At 40.1% G+C, this 20,965-nt stretch overlaps 1 protein-coding gene across 6 annotated transcripts in view; it reads right to left on the bottom strand.

Annotated features, from left to right (window-relative positions):
* The window catches only part of ARHGAP29 (Rho GTPase activating protein 29), a 91,760-nt gene that overhangs the window by 12,024 nt on the left and 58,771 nt on the right, over nucleotides 1-20,965 (bottom strand). For all 6 annotated transcript variants that reach the window (XM_084637337.1, XM_084637342.1, XM_084637340.1 and 3 more), the window contains exons 4-14: nucleotides 13,329-13,425; nucleotides 12,904-12,976; nucleotides 8,032-8,098; nucleotides 7,393-7,530; nucleotides 7,052-7,116; nucleotides 6,332-6,442; nucleotides 6,150-6,230; nucleotides 5,653-5,841; nucleotides 5,231-5,368; nucleotides 3,321-3,511; nucleotides 55-221 (exon numbers count right to left, since the gene is read on the bottom strand). In XM_084637337.1, coding sequence (XP_084493463.1) covers nucleotides 55-221; nucleotides 3,321-3,511; nucleotides 5,231-5,368; nucleotides 5,653-5,841; nucleotides 6,150-6,230; nucleotides 6,332-6,442; nucleotides 7,052-7,116; nucleotides 7,393-7,530; nucleotides 8,032-8,098; nucleotides 12,904-12,976; nucleotides 13,329-13,425 — 1,317 coding nt within the window. The remainder of the gene's footprint in view (nucleotides 1-54; nucleotides 222-3,320; nucleotides 3,512-5,230; nucleotides 5,369-5,652; nucleotides 5,842-6,149; nucleotides 6,231-6,331; nucleotides 6,443-7,051; nucleotides 7,117-7,392; nucleotides 7,531-8,031; nucleotides 8,099-12,903; nucleotides 12,977-13,328; nucleotides 13,426-20,965) is intronic.

The following is a 20,965-nucleotide window of genomic DNA, read 5'->3' as shown; positions in this document are numbered from 1 at the left end:
TAAGATGACCTTTCTATTTAGAAATGGAAGCCTAATGAAATAGGGAAAGCCTACCTTGGATATCTGTGCTGCTGGAAGACCTCTTCTCCCCAGGTTTTTGGGAACGACAGTAAGATGGGCTTCCAATATCTTCTAAAGACTGGGTGGGAAAGTCTCCTGAACACTGGGATAAGTTTCCATGTGATGCATGGGCACTGTTGGTTAGTTGTTTGCTAAAAGCCCTTTAAACAAAAAAAGCCACTCATTGGAAAGGGGCCTGAATACAGTATTCAATTAAAAACTCCCAAGGCATTAAAATGCTTAATATTTTTACCGTTCACATCAATGGCAATCTCAGTGTATCATGGCAAATATTTAGGGCCAACTATTGCTTGTCAATTACATCAGGGGAGTCACACCTATGTAACAGAGCAGAATTTGGCTCTTGGTATTCACGTACCAGTAGTACTTCTCATACAATCAATCTTTGAAATGTCTCCATGAGGTGATTATTACCCCAACTTTGCAGATTGTGAAGTTACAGCAAAAGTTAACATATTTGTCCAAGACTAGAGGAATTCAGTAGAGGATCTGAGATTAGACCTCAGCAGTTCCTGCCTCCTAGTCCTGTACTCCCCTTTCAGGCTTTGTCTACACTGGCAAGTGAACGACAAAAGTTTTGTCGTTCAGAGGTGTTACACCCCCCTGAAAGACAAAAGTTTTGTGAAGGAAAAGTGCCAGTGTGAACATCATTTTGTTGGCAGGAGCGCTCCCCACGCTCATTGGGGGTGAAAGATTTTTGTCACTGGGAGAGCTGTTTCTTGCCAACAAACAGTGGTTACACTGCGTGCCTTTTAGCTTTGAGCAGGGGGCTGGACTAGATGACCTCCTCAGGCCCCCTCCAACCTTGATATTCTATGATTCTATAACTTTAATAAGGATCAGAACAGTTAGACTATTTACTATATTTTTAGGAGTACATAAGAGACTTCACAGTGCTGCAGAAAAATTCTAGTCTGTGGTAAGTCTGCTCTCAAGATGCAAGGAAAGAAAGCAGTTAATCTAATTAGTCTAAAACACTGAAGCACCCTAAGGACAAAATGGCTTACTGGCCAGCTGTAGCCTTAGGAAAGCCTGTGCTTAATCAGCTCTCCTCTACCCAGGAGAAGGGAATTGTTTTGAAGCCTTCTTTACAAGAGAGCAGTTACAATAGAGTGTTTTGGTAAATACAATTCTGAAGAATAATTAAAAGTGACCATTTCAAGTGCACGAGGAATCACAAAGCCATGTGGAAAAAAGAGTAGCATGGTGTGGAAAAAAAGAATCAGCTGTGAAACACACAAACGCTAGGAGGTACATATGCAGTGGTTTTGGAATGCCATTCTCCTACTGACTTTTTGGGTATTTGCATAGCTAAAGCCCCTTAACTCTGAAAATTCACGAGTATGGGTCTAAATTAATGGAAGGCAGGACATTTACAGACAAGTGCTAAGAATCTCAGCCTTAACTTTGAATTTCCTGGCGTTGGCTGGTGCAAGTCGGACTCAAGCATTACCTTTCTGTATTTAGTTTCCCTTTTGAAACAGGATGACAACACTTTCATGTAGAACTGTGAAAACAGAGTTTGGAATGGCTATTTTTGCTCTTAAATTGTGAAGTGCCACAATGACAATTTTACACTGAGTTTAAAAGACTGAAAGGCATTTAGCCTATTGACGTGCTCAGTTGAGATGCTGTTTTGCAGTCTTTCCAGTAAAGCATGATACATAACCAGAATTCGAGGTGAAACAGTAAAAGTTCCCATAGTACCCAGAAAATGGTACTCGTGTGGGGTAAGTGTTCTAATACAGTTGTGATTAAGGCAGCCATCCCAAACTCATGCCAATAAAAGCTTTATGTCATTATTAACAATTCGTTATTACGGTAACATCTAGGCTACACCAGATCAGGGCACTATTATGCTAGAGGCTGGACAAACACACAGTACATTCCATTTATTAGTGATGCTGATATTAACTTAAATTTAATAGCAACATTTTGTCAGGAACCAATCCCATCTCATTGACTTTAACTGTTAATGGGATTTGGATATTGGCAACAAGCATGTCACTTTCTAACAACTTTGGGGGGGGGAGGGGCGGGGGCTCGGAGGAAAAGAAAGGCCACAGCCAGGTTTGTGGGGCTGCAGGGAAGGAAGTCCTGGGGCTGAATAGAACCTTCCCTTGCATTCTCTAGGCTGCGTCCTGCCCTGACACCAGTGGCTTGAGCCCAGCACGTCCCAGAACTTTTTCCCCTGGCTGCAGCAAACGTGCCTGCAATTGGGGACCCACCGGCCACACAGGAGATAATAGACTGGGGCACCTGCATCCCTCCCCAATGGGGGGAACCCCTGCCGGAGTCCTGGCACTCTGGGCTCAGATGGGAGACTGCAGGCAGGGCAGCAGCAGAGAGTAGGACTGCAGTCGGATGTCAGGGCACTGAGGGCCAGTGGAGGTGCACAGTACCTCTTCCTGCACTCTCTAAGCTGCGTCCTGCCCTGGGGGCCCAGGTTCTGCACATCCCAGTACTTCCTTGGCTGCAACCCTGCAGGCAGGTTTGCAGGGCTGCAGCCATGGAAAGTAGTCCTGGGGCATACCAAGCACTGGCCACAGGCAGATCTGCAGGACTGCAGCCACAGAAGGCATGTCCCACTGCTTCCTTCCCTGGCTGTAGCCCTGCAAACCTGCCTACTGCTTAGTAGCTATTTCCAGATAATGGCAACTTTTTGCTGGGAACCGAGAGGTTGCTAATAAGCAGAATCTACTGTACCCCAGAAATACTCCATGCAACAAAATGCTTGAAAACCTAAGACAATAGACAGCCATGAGGATGTGGGTGTCAGCAAAAGCTGCACAACCCATGTACTTCTGATACCTTCTCTCACTTCCACCTTCCAAGGTTGCTTCACTAAACTCACGTTCACTCCTGTTACAGCATGTCTTACAAACTACACAAACAGTTCAAGATCAAGCTCTTTCATATTACCAAATAGCTACACCTAGGCATTAGCAAGTTGATTCTAGTGATTGAATCAAAACAATTTATTTATGTTCTCTCTAGTCCTAGTATAAATAAAGGGGAAAATACAACACTCGGCTGGGGATTTTAGTTATAGCATTGACGTACTAATTTAACGTAGTTACTGGATAATTCAGACGGGTGTAAGTCACAACTCATGGTAAAATGGCAAGTTCTATTATACTCTTGAATGAATTTTGTTTCACTGCTAGGTGCATCCTTCTGTAAACATTTTCCTCACATTTAATTTCAAGTAAACAAGTGTCATTAATATTAGCTCTCACCCATCGACCTGGGAACTCTGAATTTCAAAAGAACCTGATTCAACGGGAATGTCTTCTTTCGGCAAGCTTTTCACAAACTCCGAATACTGCTGTCCTGGGTCATAGAGCTTGGCGTTCTCACAGAGCGTCTGACAGTTAACTGGAAGAGATACAACCTGTGCATGCTGCATTTGGAACAGGTTAACTGTTGCCTGTTATGAAATAAAGATTAAAATAAAGTTTGGGGCATTTAAAAACATTTACGAGACAGTTTATATGTAATCCGCCCCTAAGTTAACTTTTATTAGGGGAAAAAAATTATTAACCCACTTTATCGAGGACTCAAACAAGCTTGCCAACTCTATCATTATAAATATTTTCTAATACTGGACTAGTCAGAGAAAACCCATGCTCTGGGTGTCCCTACACCCCTGACTGCCAGAAGCTGGGACTGGACAACAGGTGAGGATCATTTGATAATTTCCCTATTCATTCCTTCTGAAGTATCTGGCACTTGTCACTGTCGAAAGGCAGGGTACTGGGATAGACAGACTGTTCTTCTGACCCAGTATGGTCTTTCTTACGTTCCCCAGGTTTCCAAGCACTAGTTGTACCCTCTTTACCCTCCATGTCCCAATCCACCTTCCCTGTACATCTATCCCACCTCCAGCTGCTGAACACAGCACCAGTGTCTCTCCATTTGGATTGGTGTGACCAGCAGAGCTTTCTGTTCCTCCCATCAACAGGACAATAGCCTCTATCAGAGTGAAAGATTGGGAGTTCCAAACCCAAGTTGGCCTATATCCTATATTTTAAGGTAACAGATGACAAGATTTTCCCCAGGATGCAGACTAATTTAAAAGGATATTGGCTGAGGAGGTCTGCAGAGGGATCAAAGAAGGAATCCTCTCCTCACAGGCCAGGAAATAGGAGCAGAGCCACCCCTCATGTCTGCTACTGCAGCCTCAGGGTTACGGTAATCACTGCTGCACTTCCACCCTCCTCCAGAGGGGATGGATTCTTGCTTTGTAGATTCATATACCCGTGGCTCCACCACCATTGCTGCTTTGCACTAGCAAGGAGGGAACCCCATACAGCTGAGTTTCACAATGTGAACAGATCTGGGTCCCATGGGTAAGTATATAAATACTATGTAGCAAAGCTGTTGTCATCATTGGGAACTGACATATCTCCTTCTCCTCCTCTGTATTTTGTCTTTTCTAACAAAGTTTAAAATAGCGAGTTAGTCTGCATAGTAGATTAGTCATCTAAAAGACCAAAGGAATGGGGCTTAGCTTCTCTCCCTCCTTCATCCGTCCTCAAACTAGTACCTGACTGATTATATTAACATGACAGCTTCTAGCCTTATGGAAGCAGCATTTCTAAATACAATCTCCTTTTTGCTTATGCAGGCCTATTGAATTTCATATATTGTAGCCAATCAAAACTGAATTAATGGCAGCTTCAAGCACATCAGTGTTAATGGGTTCAGAAATGTACTTGTGTTAAGGTACTAGCTTTCATTTTGTACTCTTGAACATGGAAATGTCTTTTCTAACCCTCAAACGAAAACATAATTGGAACAAAAGCTGTACTCATGAGTAACAGGCACAAAGTAAACCCAGGGCAAAGGTGCTCTGCAATGATCAGTGGTGTTCATATAGAAGTTTACAAAAATCCCATCTACATTTAAAATTCTTGCAAGGCAGTAGTTTATGGGACCTTTCTATTATTTTCAATGGGATGCCACTACCACGAAAAAACACATTATTTTTAAGTAGTCAGCACTGTAAGCTGCTATTCTTTTACTCTGTTACCCCTTAGGTAAGTGTATCAACACCCTACTCCCATGAACAGCTATTTAAAGGTTATTTTCTAAAGCCTGACTTTCTTTTTGAGTTTAAAAGTAGTTTTTTAAAGGGTCTCCTTACAGCTTTAAGGGTAAGATCACACTGAAAAACAAGTTCCCGAAGCTGTGTTAAGGTATCACTTTTGAAGCTTTCCAGATCATTTCGCTTTTCTTCAACTTCTGCCATGCTGGCTTTGTAGTGTTCACAGGCCTCTTCAGCCTAAAATAAAAATAATAATAAAAAAAAAAAATACTGCAAAATATAGGCAACTGGTGGACCACAGAGCTTTGGTGCCAGAAATAAGCTAAGAAAAATAAAAATGGATCAGCAAGCTTGTAACTGAGGGTTCCTATAAAAAAAATTAATATCTAAAAAAGCATGGATTACGGTAAATTACAAGCAAAACATGGGCTTACTTCCCTCTCATTGTCCAAGCACAGGCAAAACCCAAGAACACTGTCATTGCAAAAAACACTTTTGGAATAAGCAAATAGAGCTCTTACTTTCTGAAGAGCCTCCTCTTCTAGCTTTCGCTTTTTCTCCAACTGTTTGCTGACATCTTTCACAAGACTGCTGCTTGAACTCAGATGTTCTTCCTCAGCACGACTGGTGGAGGATTTTGCCTTCTCATACTCCTCTTGACGCTGCAGGTACAGTAGCTTTGCTTTTCTTAGCGTAGCTTCTAGTTCTTGCTATACAATATACAGTGCAAAAGAAATGAAAATCTCTTTGCATCAAACAATGTAATTATGCAACTGGAAAAGAAGCTGCTATGTAAATGCCTCCATTTTACAGTGATGACTACAAGCAACATTTGAGGAGCCTACACCCTACAGCATAACCCTATGGGTTATGAACTGCAGCCAATGAAAGCTGTGGGTGGCTTAATATTGGTTTAGCTGTCTAACTTTAGGCACTCAAGTTTGTAATTTCTGGCCTGTATATTGAACAACTTTTGAAAATGTTGGATACTCAGTGTTCAGTACACAGAAATACCAACCATTTTCTTCTGTTCTCGCTGCCAAAGTTCCTTGATCTCTTTCCTTTGTTTATCCAACTCATTTTTTCTTCCTACGAGAGGCTAGATCAGAAAAAATTTATAAGCTATAATAATGAAGTCATATTTTGTTAGAAACTATGCTGCTATGCATTGTAACAGTTACACGAGAAATAAAATTTTACCTGCACAAATTTGTTAGTCTGGAGAGCAGCTGCTGTTTTTTGCCAAAGCTGACTATTCTCAATATCATTTTGAAACGCATTTATGAATATGGATTGGAATGGCATGTAATCCTAGGATTAAAACACAAAAGAAACTAGTAACATTGCAGGGTAGAAGAGGAGGATGTAGTCATTCCAGATCCTCTTAGAATTGAACTAGATCCTCAGGTTTTTGCATGTGTGAAACCCAGAATGAAAGCTGTAACATGAAGGTTATTGTTATAATTTTTCTCTAACAATTTCACTTCCATTAAGAGAATACTTAAAAAGAGAAGGTTCAAACAAGTCTAAATTTTGTGGTTATTAAGCACACCGAAAAGCACCACACAAAACAGAAGCATGATGCAAGGTAGCTTTTGTAAGGAATGTAAGGAACTTTTACTGAAGTTAATTACATAAAGACCGCTCTATACTTCCAATAGATATGTTTGGTCATCAACATTTCCACACAGAGTCAAATCAGATTCAGAAGGGTTGAGCTGATAATTTGCCACATAATCTCCTGTGTATTCACTTATACAAAAATTAACTCTTCAGTGCCCAGAACTGGGACTTCCAAGAGCAAGGAATTTATTTTAATTTTGAAGTTGGATACCAGCCTAAATATCCCATTTGGTATTTATTTAATTTTTTAAAACTTAAGAGAAGTTTTTAAAAAAATGGAATTAATGGAACACTCACCTGGGGTCCAACAATAGCTTTAACCGTTTCAGCCATTTTTGCTAAGTTTTTAGCACATTCCACTTCTGTGGGGGGAAAAATTGGATTTCACACAATAAAAGTTAATAGTATCAGCAACATGAAACTTTGTTTGCATTCTTATTTTAACAAAAAAGGGCAGACACACCATCTTCATTTTGTTACAATCTTTCAATCGCAGGAAATGGGTAACAGTTCTATTCACTTCAGTGAAACAGCTCCTAATTTAGAAATCAGATTACTGACAGCCCGCAGCACAAGCCTGACACCAGATTTAATTCCACCATGACAAAGCTGATTACATGCCAGAAAGAGCCACTCACCCAGGCTAAGTTTTCTTTCAATCCATGCGACTACATCCTTGGCATATTTTGACCAAGCTTTAGCATAAGACAGGGCCGACTCAATTCCACTGTCATTTCTTAGGAGCATGCTATCGACCTCTTCAGCCCGAAGATGTCCTGAAAATAAAATGTCAAATGCAAAGAAGTGAATTTTAGCCATGACCACACACTGACAGCGAAGCCAGTATAAGCCAACTGTGAACACTAAAGCAGCTCTGATCTAGAGTAGTTTTTTAATGCTAGTTGACTCTAAATAGGACTGACAGGGGTTTTAGAACAAATTAAAGGGTCACGGTATTTTATCTTGCCTAGCTGTATGGTCAGTATAACTTTCTTAAAAAAAAAAAAAAAAAAGGATAACCAAAAACACACTAGTCTCAATTACACACAAATGTGGCTCAGTGCTAATCCATTTTTTCCAAAAAGTTAATAAGCACAAATATGGATTCTCTCTCAAAATTTAGATTCCTGAATTAATTTTTAGTCTTAATCTTAATATGCCCGATTAAAAAACCCCTGAAGTATCGAGTTTATTTAGAGAATAGTTCACAGATATGAACATATGCAAGACAGAATGTACAAATAAAGAAAGATGCTCATTCATGTAAAAACATCTACCTGTATCTTGAACATCTTCCCGTTCATGTAGTGATCCCACAGACTCCACAGAAAGGTTTTCAAAAGACTTGCAGGTAATAAAATAAAGTGTGTTAGAGCAGAATAGTCAAACCAAGGACTGAAAGCATACTAACAAAACAAGAGGAGCTACCTGCCTTTAATGTTTCATAATTTATCACTGACACAGCAAGAAACAGAGCTGGGCTGCTAACTATTCATGCTTAAGAACTTTTAAACTCCTGAAACAGTTTAAATGCTAGGGAATTTTTACTTGTCTTTTAAACATTTTTGAGCAGTAGTCTTCTCATTGTTTAACAAAGCAGTTGACATTTACTGAATCCGCACATCCTACCCTACGCACAGACACACACCTTTCAGCAAATCAATGGAGTTCTGGACAAGAATCAGGAAAGGGACAGAACTATGATAAACTTTTCCCCCACCTGCTCACCAGTATTCATTATGTACATTAAGGCTAAGTATATAGACTTCCCAAAGAAGCGTTATGAAAAATCAAAAGAACCAGATAGAATTTCATCCAATTAATATGCTTAATGCTCATCATTATCAGAAAGGTTTCTGCTCTATCTAAGAAGTTCTCTTTACTCCGCCCAGGAAATTTCCTCCAATACTTCATTTACCCCTGTCTACGTTAGTTTTGTAAATGACTAAATTAATCCAAACAAATTCAGGCAGCAGTTTCATGGAGAGTATAATATAGAATATAGAAGACACAAATGTAACTGCAACTTACTCTGAGTGTTTAAGAGAACAGATTTGAATAAAACCAACTGTGGTGGATTTGACACTGGACACAGACTTAAGGTTAAACATATTATAACAGAGGTTCTCAACCTTTTTCTTTCTGAGGTCCCCCCAACATGCTATAAAAACTCCATGGCCCACCCGTGTCACAACTGTTTTTCTGTATATAAAAGCCAGGGCTAGCATGAGTGGGTAGCAAGCAGGGCAACTGCCTGGGGCCCCATGCCACAGGAGCCCCCACGAAGCTACTTTGCTCAGGAGTTGGCTTCAGCCCTGGGTAGTGGGGCTCAGGACCCAGGCTTCAGCCCCATGCAGTGCAGCTTCGGCTTTCTGCCCTGGGTCCCAGTGAGTCTAATGCTGGTCCTGCTTGGTGGACCCCCTGAAACCTGCTCACAGCCTTCCAGGGGCCCCCAGACCCCTGGTTGACAACCACTGTATTATAAGATACCAATAGTAATATCACCATCAAGCTTTTTATATGGCACTTTTATCTCAGCGCAACTGACCATGGTAAAGTCTACTAAATCACTGCTCATTCATCCAGCCTCTTCCAACCCATAATATGTAAGATGTATATCTGACTTCAATCATCGAGAGGGAATTAGAAATTACACAGGCAATCTTCTAACGGTTACTGTAGACTAGAGAGCCCCCAGTCCCATAACAGAGTGAAGTCACTACATACCCTTCTACTTAAGTAGGGTTTTTTGTAGAGGGGCAGGAAGAAAGATATTCTCAGTGCAATAGGAGAAATCTATCCAAAGCTTCCAACCAAGAAGGTCTTGCAAGCAAAAAGGCAAAGGAATGCAGAATTTGGATCAAGTCAAAGACACGTAGTGATCCACTGCCACTCAGGATCTCTATACATTTCTCTGATTTCCTTCAGACTTTGGACTGGCAGGGTCTTCAAGTAGCTTATAAGTGGCACACAGCCTCTGGAGATGGATGAAGGCACAAATGTAAAAAGTTTGCCTTGCATCAGTGAAGGGACACCTTTATGAAATAGAAGTTGTGATTACATTTTCATCTGGAATGGACCTCTAGGCACCAGATCATTCTGGTCCAGACCCTCAGCTATTCCACTCCAAGTGCCAAAGTTCTTTCACCATATTCCTAGTACATCTAGTGATGGAGCCTTGCCAACTGCCGTAGGTAGACTCATTTCTCAACTAACCTCTGTCAGGTAGACTGTCCTCTCTTCCCACTTCTGCCCTCCCCACTCAATAAAGAACTTCTCTTCTAAGCTCAAGGGAGATCCTTTTGCTCATTTCAACTATTCTGAGGAATTTTTCCTTATCCTTTGTTACTCATTCACTTGTTAAGAGTAGTAAAGGTAGTAGACTTGCCTCTTAGTTCCTCTGCCAAATCATACGGTTTTTCAATCCTATTTTCTGTTTAAAAACCTATGTTTTGCTCCCCTGTTTTGCCTCAATTTGCATGGAACTGCCTGTCGCTATATGGAAAACAACAAAAATCACTCTACACAAAGTGTATATTGGTGTATTTGGCAGCAAAGTTTTCTACTCTAATCTTTTTCAGCTACGGGTGTTATTTTTAGTCACATCAGATAAAGTTTCAGACAAGAGGGATTTGATTGATATGTCCATGTTAGTTTAACCATCTGTGACAAATAATTCCTATGTTTCTTCCCAACTCTGTTCTTTATATTACGGACTGCGGCAAAGTGTTATTTTTAAATATGCACGCATACAATGACCTGGATCACATGCACTTGTATACACAACCATAATTTAGGGTGCATGTCCAACAAATCAAGCTTCTCCAGCTGCTCCATCTAATCATCCTCTCTCCCATAAGGAAAGAAAAGGATTAAAAAAAGGGGGGGGGCCTTGAAATAGTGGTGAAACCTGGTGACCATTATGAACAGATATGATAAATTAGAGTCCCATAGTCATCTTGGTGCAGTTTCACTTCCTCCCTGGTTTTCTTCTTGCCCTGACATTTAGAAGTGTGCCGTCTTTGGCTCTCTTAACCAATTTCTGCATTTTTGTCTCTATAGGACTCATTTTATTCCCACAGATTTACTCTTATCCTGCAACTTCCCCATTCCTTAAAAGTCCCCTTTTTCCTCTTACAAGACCTTTAATAAAAACGTTCAAGTAATTTCCACATTTTTCATCCACTGGTCTCATTACAGAATCCATTACTGCTATGATCTGACCCGCTGACGAAGCAAATGATCTTAATGAGGCTTGTATAATTAAGGGTTTGTGGGATTGGACTTTTTGCTCTACACTTTATGTTATTCTTCAGTAGTCTCCCTTTTTTTAAGATTCTGCCCAAGGCAAACTTCTTAGCAGGTCCCTTACTCTCTACAACTTTATCTATTAAGATACACAAAATTAAATAAGAGCTACACAAATTATGGGTACTTGGTCTAAGACTCCCGATCACCTCCAGGTTTAAGACATTCTCCCCTTTATCTTTTTCAATCATCATAAAAATTAACCCATTCTAGAAACTAAGCTAAACTTTAAGCATCACATGAGTAACTGAAGAAACACAAGCACTTCTAGAATTTAATTTGCAACAAGAGTTTGAAAATAAGTTTATCTATCAAATATGTTTACTTGTTTAGACAATTTTTCTTCCTGGTTTTTCTAACTTTTCAAATGGAGATTAAAATCAACCATAGCCTGTTTCAGTTCTGGTAACTTCCTGGTTCAGGTTTTGGTAGCACTAGTTTTGTTAACAGTTTTGCAGACAGGAATACACTAACTTACACTACCTCGGACTGTCCATTCAGCTTCCAAGCAGAAACCACTGAAAGTTCTTCATGGATTTCCTAAGATTCCAAGGGGGCTTGTTTGCCAGTTAGTTTTATGGCAGGTGAAATCTGCTTTCTAAATTATTTCAAAATTTCTTCATCAGTTCCATTATTGTTTGGTTTTGACTGTCTTTTCATCCCAACTTCATATTTTCTCATTCTCCTAATCATTTAGCTACATGACATTCATGATTTACTCTTTAGGATGCTCTCTGCACTTCCAAAGAAACCATGGTTAAGCACATTTGTCGAGGCCAAAGTATGTTATATAAGTACTTTCCTTGCCTGCATGGACAGAAAAATAAGTAATAATTCTGCGTTCAAAAGTAATTAACACACATCTAAGTCCCTGATTAAACAGTAGCAACATTTTTGAAAAATTTTCCCCACTGTTGCAGCTGAACAAGTGTTAACTTTGGGAGCCCCTTTATGTAGATGGCCCACTGGCTGCCTTATCTAACTCTGTTGGGAACAAGTCTATACTGCATAATGCTGAAAACTGTTACAGTTGCTGGAAGCCTGTCTACATGAAGGCTTCTGAAATTAAACAAACCCCACTTTCCCTAGTGTAGACAAGGCCATGGAGAACAGTGTATTAGCCTTGCTATAACCATAGATCTCTAAAAGTTAAACGCCTCCCCCCCCCCCCTTTTTTTTTTTTTACAGTACAGACAAGAAAACTTAACATAACAAGACTTGACCATAACAATGCTACAGAACTATATTTTAAAGATGTTTTCTAGTAGCATAGACCACGCCTAAAATAATGCACTTACATTTGAGCTTTCGTTCTTGATACTCTAACAGTTTGGATCATCATATGCACTGATTCTTAACTATATTTTCTTGTATACAATATACACCGGGCATGGCTTACCAAGTTTTTATTTTTTTCCAGCCTGGACAGCACTGATAATATACTACATTTTATATATTTATTCATGAATCATTAAACTTGTGCTCTGTTTCTAGGCCCAAAATGCTTACTTTTAACAACCAGAACCAACTTTTAAAAAAACACACACTTTACTGGAATCAAACAATGTAATTGTTCTGTTGGATAAACTTATTTTAAACGTGAAATAATCTAAACAAGACTGGCAAAAGTGAAACATCACTGGTATTAAGAACATGAAAATATTTTATACAAGGAAGCCTTAATGACACTATAAAATGGCATTTACATTTTAGCTGGTTTAATCATTCAGAAAATCATAAACAAATTAATCCAGAAACAAGGATATTCAAAATAAGATGGAGACTGCAAATTTCCTTTACAAACATTATTCCACACTCCCAAAAGAATGTGTTCAGCCTACCCGACTTCTACGAGATACAGGAAGTCCCAGTGATGAACCATTGTCTACATCTCCCATAAGGAAGTCTGAAACACTGCCATGAAAACAGAAAAAAACTGTTTCATTTGTTTGTTACTTCTGAGCAGAATTTCTACAAGTCACTCCAAACAGAAAGTTAGGTGCATATTAAAGAATCCATCTATTTTTTTTAAAAGCTCTGCAAAACAGTATGCTCAAAAATAATCTATTTTATTTTAGCATAGTCAAACTATCAAGTTTTTAAACTATCTACAAGAGCAACAAAATCCCAAGACTGCTCAAGGTGTAGTTTACTTAAGTTCATGTCTCAACCAAACTGTATCCAGAAGACAAATGAATATTTACTATTCGTCTGTATTAATTCTGTTCAGCATTATTCCTTTTAAATTCCAACCTATACCACTTACACGTTTCCAAAGGTGAATGCCAGTGTGTCAATAGATGAAAATATTTCACTGAAGAGTTCTCTCTTGTTTTCTTCATTCACTTCTTTGAAGTTCACAGCTTCGGAAACAAACAGAATCCAAAGAAAAAAGAAATTGTTCATGTTTGCAAAGCATACAGAAAGATTCACACAACAATCTTGTAGAAATCATCTATAGAGAAAGGTAACCCTATACTTCATGAGAGTATATTTCTAGAATTGTTTATCAAACATTATTTAGGAGCAAACTAATAAATGTAACTCAGGTTCAGGGCAAACAGACAAGCACAATAACCCAAAAAACTTCCAAACTGGGAATAAGGTTACCACCTTTCAATTCCCTACATTTCCCTATTCACAGTTAAGGTCTGTGTGGAAGCTCCTTGGGGGAGGGGGAGGAGAGAGGAAGCGGGAGCAAAGGAGGAAGGATGGCCACTCACAGGAATGATTCAGTCACCTACAAGGCAGTGGGAACACACATAAATGATTTAAATATTGATATAGGAAACTGCCTATCTTCCAGGCTGCTCAAGTAAGTCCAAACACAGTTTACCAAAACAAAAGGGCTCCATACAAATATATTCCTATTTCATATCTGAAAACAGAAATCCTATATCTAGATTAGATGTCCAGGGAAATACCATACGTTGTTTCCTTGGCAGAAACCTTCATTCACTATTAGCCCTGTAATCTGGTGACCCAGCTTAGTAACAGTTGTTCTGTTCCACTATGCAAGTTGGAGGCAGTGGAGAGTAGAGAGAAAAATCTCTCTACCACCATCACATGTGATTTCAAAATAGGAAAAGGGTAGGGTCGCTCGTCACACTATCTTAGTGTTTAACACTGTAGTATTGGAGCAACTGACCCTGACTAGGGCCTCAAGGTGCTACTGTAACACAAACAATAATGAAAAGGGAAAAATGATTTATTTTGGTAGCTTGTGTCAATACCCTGGGGGTAGAAGTGAACTTCTTACAGGCGTAATCAAAAGCAAGCGGTGGCAGATAGACGAGGGGGAAAAGCAGGATTTTTTCTATCCTACTCCCAAATTAAACCCCCAGCAAGGATGCAAAGAGAAGTTTTCTGTTTCTCTCCAAAATACTCTCCCCTGAACCCGGGGTGGACCTCGGGTAGACAATCTTAGTGATTTGCCCAAGCCAATAGAATTTAGATTAATATCAATTCCTGAAGGCTTAATTGGGCAATGTGAAATTCTGGTTTACCCAGATGCCATAAAGTTTACACACACACCGCACCCCCACCTTTTGCAACATTCATGACCATATTAACCCAACACAAATAATTCAACCTATTTGTATTTGTAGCGCTTCAAACATACAAAAATTTAAATATGGAAATAAACTAGCTGTATGTATTTCTAGAATCAGTAACTCCAACATTAAGTGAAAATTTAATTCATTGTACAGAAATTTCTTAATAAGCTTATGCTTTTTAAGGCTTCAGCCTAAACTACATTAAGGCTTCCTGCCAGATGCTTAAACCCTAATGGGTCACCAAAACAAAGAACATACAGTAAGTAAATCAGGTATTCTCAGACTTCCTTTGTGAAAGGAAATGTTTTCACTAGTGAATTAACACAAATTCATTCCTCCCTCCTTGCATGTACTCAGCATGCCAACTGATTTGCCAAAAACATTTTTAAAAGTGGTTTTCGAAGAAGCTAGCCTGACATTAAGCAGTCCTGTGCTGTATAACAATTCTTTGGCATATGAAGAACATACTGTAATGAAATGGCAACAATAGTTTAATAGTAGTCACATGACAAAAATACCAGCAGTTACTACTGTAGTCATTGTTCCCTGTTAAGATCAAGGTTTCTCTCTCCCTTTCCATGTTATATTGTGTGATTAACATGAAAAACAACGCCTCTGGTACTTCTGAAGAAAAAGAAATACACGCTATAAAGTTCCACAGAGCAAACATATTAGATTACAGGTTATGAGTGGATTTGTAAAAATCAACAGAAGAAAACATTTTGAAAACCCTCAACTTTGCAGAAATAATAAAAGTCTATAAATAAAGTCTTCCAAACTTAATCATTAAGCAACAACATTTAACTAAAGGATTTATGAATTACCATCCATCCATGATTGGAAAAAAAACAATAAAATGCAAGCACAAAATCCTGCCTATTTGAAAAATCATAAAATATATCAACTTATCAAACACAAAGGACTTACCATGAAAATATTTAATAAATCCTCAACCAAAATATCTTCAGAGAAGCAGTGCTTCTCTCACTGTATTAGTGAAACATTTAACATACAACCTCACCCTAAAAAAAGGCTGTCTGCACTAAGAATCAACTTTTCTGTTCCAGGAAAACTCATGCTCGTCTTGTTAGGCCTTCATTTTCAGTGATGGAAAAAACTTTCCCTTTTAGAATCCATCACATTAAGTGGGGTAACAAAAATTATACGACAAAAGAAGTTTCAGGACTCCCACCTCTCATCTAATAAGATTGCCAAAAAATCCTACCAATAAAGTTGGATATAGAAGCTTTCTTCATGTCTCTTACTAGTGCATTGCTGATGTACTTAACATCAACTTTAAACATGCACACTCTTTCCCCAGGACATCCTGACTGCACACAATAGCTACTGACAACAATGGACTGTAGTAATATTTCCCTGTCTGGAAATGGCATCTATCTATAGTGGTGCAAGTTTCAAAGTGAGCATGCAACTTAATAGCATTTGCAAAGGAAAATGTTAATTTTTTTAAGTCACACTATAAAGATAACATACCTGCCATCTAGTGCCTGAAAGGCAATACGTGTAATATATTAAAGGTGAACTGTATTCTTAAAGGAACAAGAGGGATATGTACTAACAGTCAGCTTGACTAACAATCAGGACATTTTAAAACAGATTTCAGATTTTATATCTTCAAAGCCAAAGAAACCAGAAGCTTAATCCAAATAAAATGCCTAACACAAAACAGACTGTTTGGAACACTATGATTATGAATATTTTTAGAAATAAGAATTCCAGAGATATTCCTGGAGATAGTTACCCATGCTTCTCTAAAGCCAAGAGAGACTTTGAATCTGCTCTTTTGACTGAGGAGATAGTCAAACTATGGTCTCCACTTAAAAGTTTTGTGAGTATAGCTATGTCAGTTAGGTTGTGATTTTTTTGCCGATAAGGATCTTGCCATCCATAGCTATTAATGCAGACACAGTTATACCAGCAACAGTCCTTTTGCCAGTCTGTGTCCACGCTAGGAGGGTTTCCTGGTATAGCTATACTGACAAACCTTATGTGTGATATTCTTCTCTGCAAAGGCTAATTCTACCATACTCAATTGAACAGCCCTAACAACGCTACTACTCCTTTTTCTCAACAAGATGCCTACAGTTCTAGCCTCCCTCTGTTGCCAAATGATTCAGTTACTTATCTATACAACAAGTTCGCACAATTTTGTTTTATCTTCTTAACTGGATGACTCAGGGGGCACACTGGCTTTTGTATTCCAAGGTCTTTAAATAATAGCATTCTAAAGGTAAAATATTTTTTTTCCAATTACTTGAAGCCTTGTAGCTGTAGTTCTTCTGTTCAATGAACTTTCAGTTTAATCTCTGCTCTGAATGTAGGACTTTATTGACAAAACAAACATCAAAATGCCATGAATTCCAAATACTAGCTTATAGTCACCATTCCTTTCATAGGTAGTAAAATGATAGAGTTTGTGTCCATAATTGATTCTTGGCTACAATTTATGCTTGCCTAAAACCCCCATTCTGCAAATTCATACTTTCTTGAAGTCAGTGAAAAAAAATGCAATCAAGTCATACATTAAAGCAGAAGAGATGCAACAACACTCTACACTCTACCTTTGGCTACACTTGAAGACCACTCAGAAGCTATAGCTCAGGGGTGGGCAAACTTTTTGGCCTGAGGGCCACATCTGGGTATGGAAATTGTATGGTGCGCCATGAATGCTCACAAAATTGGGGGTTGGTGCAGGACAGGGTGAGGGCTCTGGCTGGGGGTGCAGACTCTGGGGTGGAGCTGGGGATGAGGGTGCAGGAGAGTGCTCCAGGCTAGGACCAAAGGGTTCGGAGGGCAGGAGGGGGATCAGGGCTGGGGCAAGGGGTTGGGATGCGGGAGGAGGTCGGGGTGCAGGATCTGGGCAGCGCTTACCTCAAGCAGCTCCCGGAAGCAGCAGCATGTCCCCACTCTGGCTCCTATGTGGAGGTGCGACCAGGCAGCCATCCCTGCCACTCCCATTGGCCGGGAACCCATTGGCGGGGGAAGCATGCGGAGCCCCCCGAGCTGCCCCTATGAATAGGAGCTGGAGTGGGGACATACCGCTGCTTCCAGGAACCACGACACACGTGGAGCGGGGCAAGCCCGTGACCCTTCTTCCTAGCAGGAGCTCAAGGGCCAGATTAAAACATCTGAAGGGCCTGATGTGGCCTCCGGGCCGTAGTTTGCCCACCCCTGCTAAAGCTATTAGCGCATGTACAATGTGGTTGCTGGTCTGCTTGGTGGTAATAGCCATAAGGAGCCTTTTAGACCTAATCTTCTGGCACCAGCTTCCTATTTACTTCTGAGCAGGAGTGGCAATTGTATGTGATTTTCAAGCCAACTGTTTGTAGATTCAGCGCTAGGACTGGGCATTTTCTAAGAGTGCCCTCAACACTGGAATTAGCTTCCTAGCTGATCTAAAAAGAGGACTTGTCTGCACCTGCCTTAGTTAATTAGGGAACACTAGGTTTAATTGTGACCAGCTGACAATTGTATAGGAATAGGAGAGACATATCATGCTTATGTCATCATGATGGCATTTCCCAGCATAGCTGTTTCCCACTGCCAGTTTGTTACTTTTAGCAGCTGATGGAAAACAACTTTTTTCCTAAGCTTTTGATTTAGGATGGATGCGTGAGTATTGGCTTATTTGAGCTCTCTTTACTTTGTTTCTTAATACACCACATGCTCACTGCATGCTGTACATCTGCCTTTAGAGGCATCACTAAGTGCATTTTAGGAATATAAAATTTTTCATAAATGTTTAAGGACAAATGTGTATGGAACATTGTTGCAATATCATTTGCTAGAGATCATTAGGGCAAAAGCACATTGTAGCTATTGGAAGGTCTAATCTTATATTGCAGTTAATCGTGGCAGTTTTTATCTTGGTATATTGACTGACACAGGAAAAACCACTTAACTAAAAGTAAACTGAACTTCCATATTCATATACTGAATTCGTTGAGATGCTGACATATTTCTATTAACAACACGATTTAACTGAGACAAAGCGTCCTGTTTAAAAAGAGCAGAAGTTGCTGCTAGAGCTTATTCTTTTGTTATTAATCTTAAATTATTCAATTGTGAACAATTCCCTAACACCATTTTAGGGCTGATTTTGTCTTTCGAATTCTACTAATAATCCCCCAGCCCCTAACACCTTGCTGTATCTCTCTGCCATGTGTATTAGCAAACATACATTGGCTGTGCAACAGCTGCAATCCATGCCGTTCTAGACATCAGCTACAAATGAAACTCTCACCAGAACTTTGCAATAAGAGGTTTTTTTTTTTTTTTTTTTTTTTAAAGCTGGTATGAAGAACGAAGGCTCAAATTCACTGATGGCATAAGAAAGCACATCTCCACAGCAGTCAGTGCAGTGAATTTGGCTCCAAATTTATAACTTGTTTGCATCAGACTAACTAGGAGCAGAGAGAGAGGACATGTTTGTAAGTTGTCCAATTATCTCAACGGGGTAGGCAAATTGGAAATATTTGACCAGTTCTATGCGTTGCATTGTTCGATCAGAGGCTTAAATTCAGGATTGCTTATGTACTTTTAAATTGTATCCCAAGTGGGAAAATTCTTCATAAAAAGGGCTTCGGCACTGAAGGCACTTCCCAGGTGCCTGGTCCTCTGCAGTCTGTTTGGGAAAATGGCTCAAGAGTGAAAATGGCTCAACAAGTGAAAGGATCCACTCCTACAGTTGCAGTGTCAATGGCCTGCCCTACTCTGCTTTTCTGACCATGTCTGTATCAGCTTCTCTTGACATTGTTTTAGAACTCTCATCCTCAACTTCCCAAACTAGTTTAGATTAGAGCATCCATGGAGTTGGAGTCTGGTGGTGACACACAGCAAGGAATTAAGAAGTTGGGATCTGGGAGAGGAGAGTCAGTCTACTTCATGACCACTGAAAAGCTGCGCAAAGACTCCTGTGGTTGAGAGCTCAGATTAAGATAGGTGCCTACTTCCTATAAAATCACCTTCTGCTTCAACAACTGGCACAAAGCACATGCTGCACACAAAGCATACACGCTGTAAACATGCCTGTCACAAAACAGCTGGCTCCTGAGGGGGCCAGGCTCCAAGTCTACCTGTGATAGGCTCTGCTAAGGAGAACAAGCCAACCCAGATCTACCTGCAAGTAGTTAATTGCTTATTTGGCTGGGCAGCAATTAATTAGCTAAGGAACACCCATGCGGCTTAATGAAGGGTTATGAGACTTCAGACAGAGTTCCAAAAGACAGGAAGGAAACTCCAGCTGAGAAGGAATTCTCAGGGAAGTTATTTAGGGAGCTCACCAGTAAAGGGGACCGAGGAAAGGTACTCCTAAACCAGAGGGATTCTGAAAGGGGAGCACACTAAGAGAGCCAAGTCCCTAAGGAGAAGGACTTTACTAAACAGCAGCAGGTTGTCCGGATCACAGAGGAACTACATGCCACTCTGGAGAAGAACTGCGGTGATTTGAGCTCTGAGAAGGAATCCTTCCCCAGGTGATGGTAAGAGTCCCTCTAGGGAGGGAAGGAGGCTGGGTTGAGAGCACCTTAATGATAAGGAGCCTGGATGAGGGAGATGAGTGGATTTAGATGGGACAAAGAGATTAAGATTAACTCTGCCTCCCACTAAGGATGCTGGGGTGAAGGCTTGCCTGCATGTCTGATTGGCCTTTGGATAGATAAATTAGACTGAAGGGGTACACTTCACTACATACATGTCTCATTGGAGAAACTGAGGCAGTGACAACTGTAGTTCTGCACTTGGCCTCTGGGGAGGGCATGAGGAGTGATGTGCCAGCTGCCCCAGGATAAGTACCCACCTTAATACCACTCTTGTGGAAGATTCCTACATAATTTAAAAGTAAGTGATGCAGGTGGTTTTGAGCCATTCCACAGAGCATAACATCTATGCTAGAGAGTATTGCAGCGTGATTCCTAACCCATAGAAAGCAAATAATAAAGAAAGATAATATATGGGTTTAAAGTACTTTCTGTAAAAGTCTATAACTTTCATGCTTTTAACTTCTAGCAAATTTTTGCATAGGATGGATTCTTTCCCCTTCACAACAGAGTTGCAGAAAGTGGGTCCTGGAACACTGGTGGGAAAGGCAGTCTCAGGAAGGTCCCTCAGCCCTCCAGCAATCTGGCAAAGTGGCTCAAAAGAGCTGAGCACGACAAAGGGACTTTGCATTCAGCAAATATTATACTTTAGGTGAAGTGAGATCATTTTTATACAAGTGCAAATTCTTCAGGGAGGGGGACAGGGAGGAATAAAATTGCAGGCACTATTTGAAAGAGCACCGTTCACATAACAACTCATATTTAAATCCCCAGGCACATGAGGAGAA

The sequence above is a fragment of the Lepidochelys olivacea genome (genome assembly GCF_965140295.1).
Source record: "Lepidochelys olivacea isolate rLepOli2 genome assembly, chromosome: 8".
NCBI lineage: Eukaryota > Metazoa > Chordata > Testudines > Cheloniidae > Lepidochelys > Lepidochelys olivacea.
This window is presented reverse-complemented; position numbering and strand designations above follow the sequence as displayed.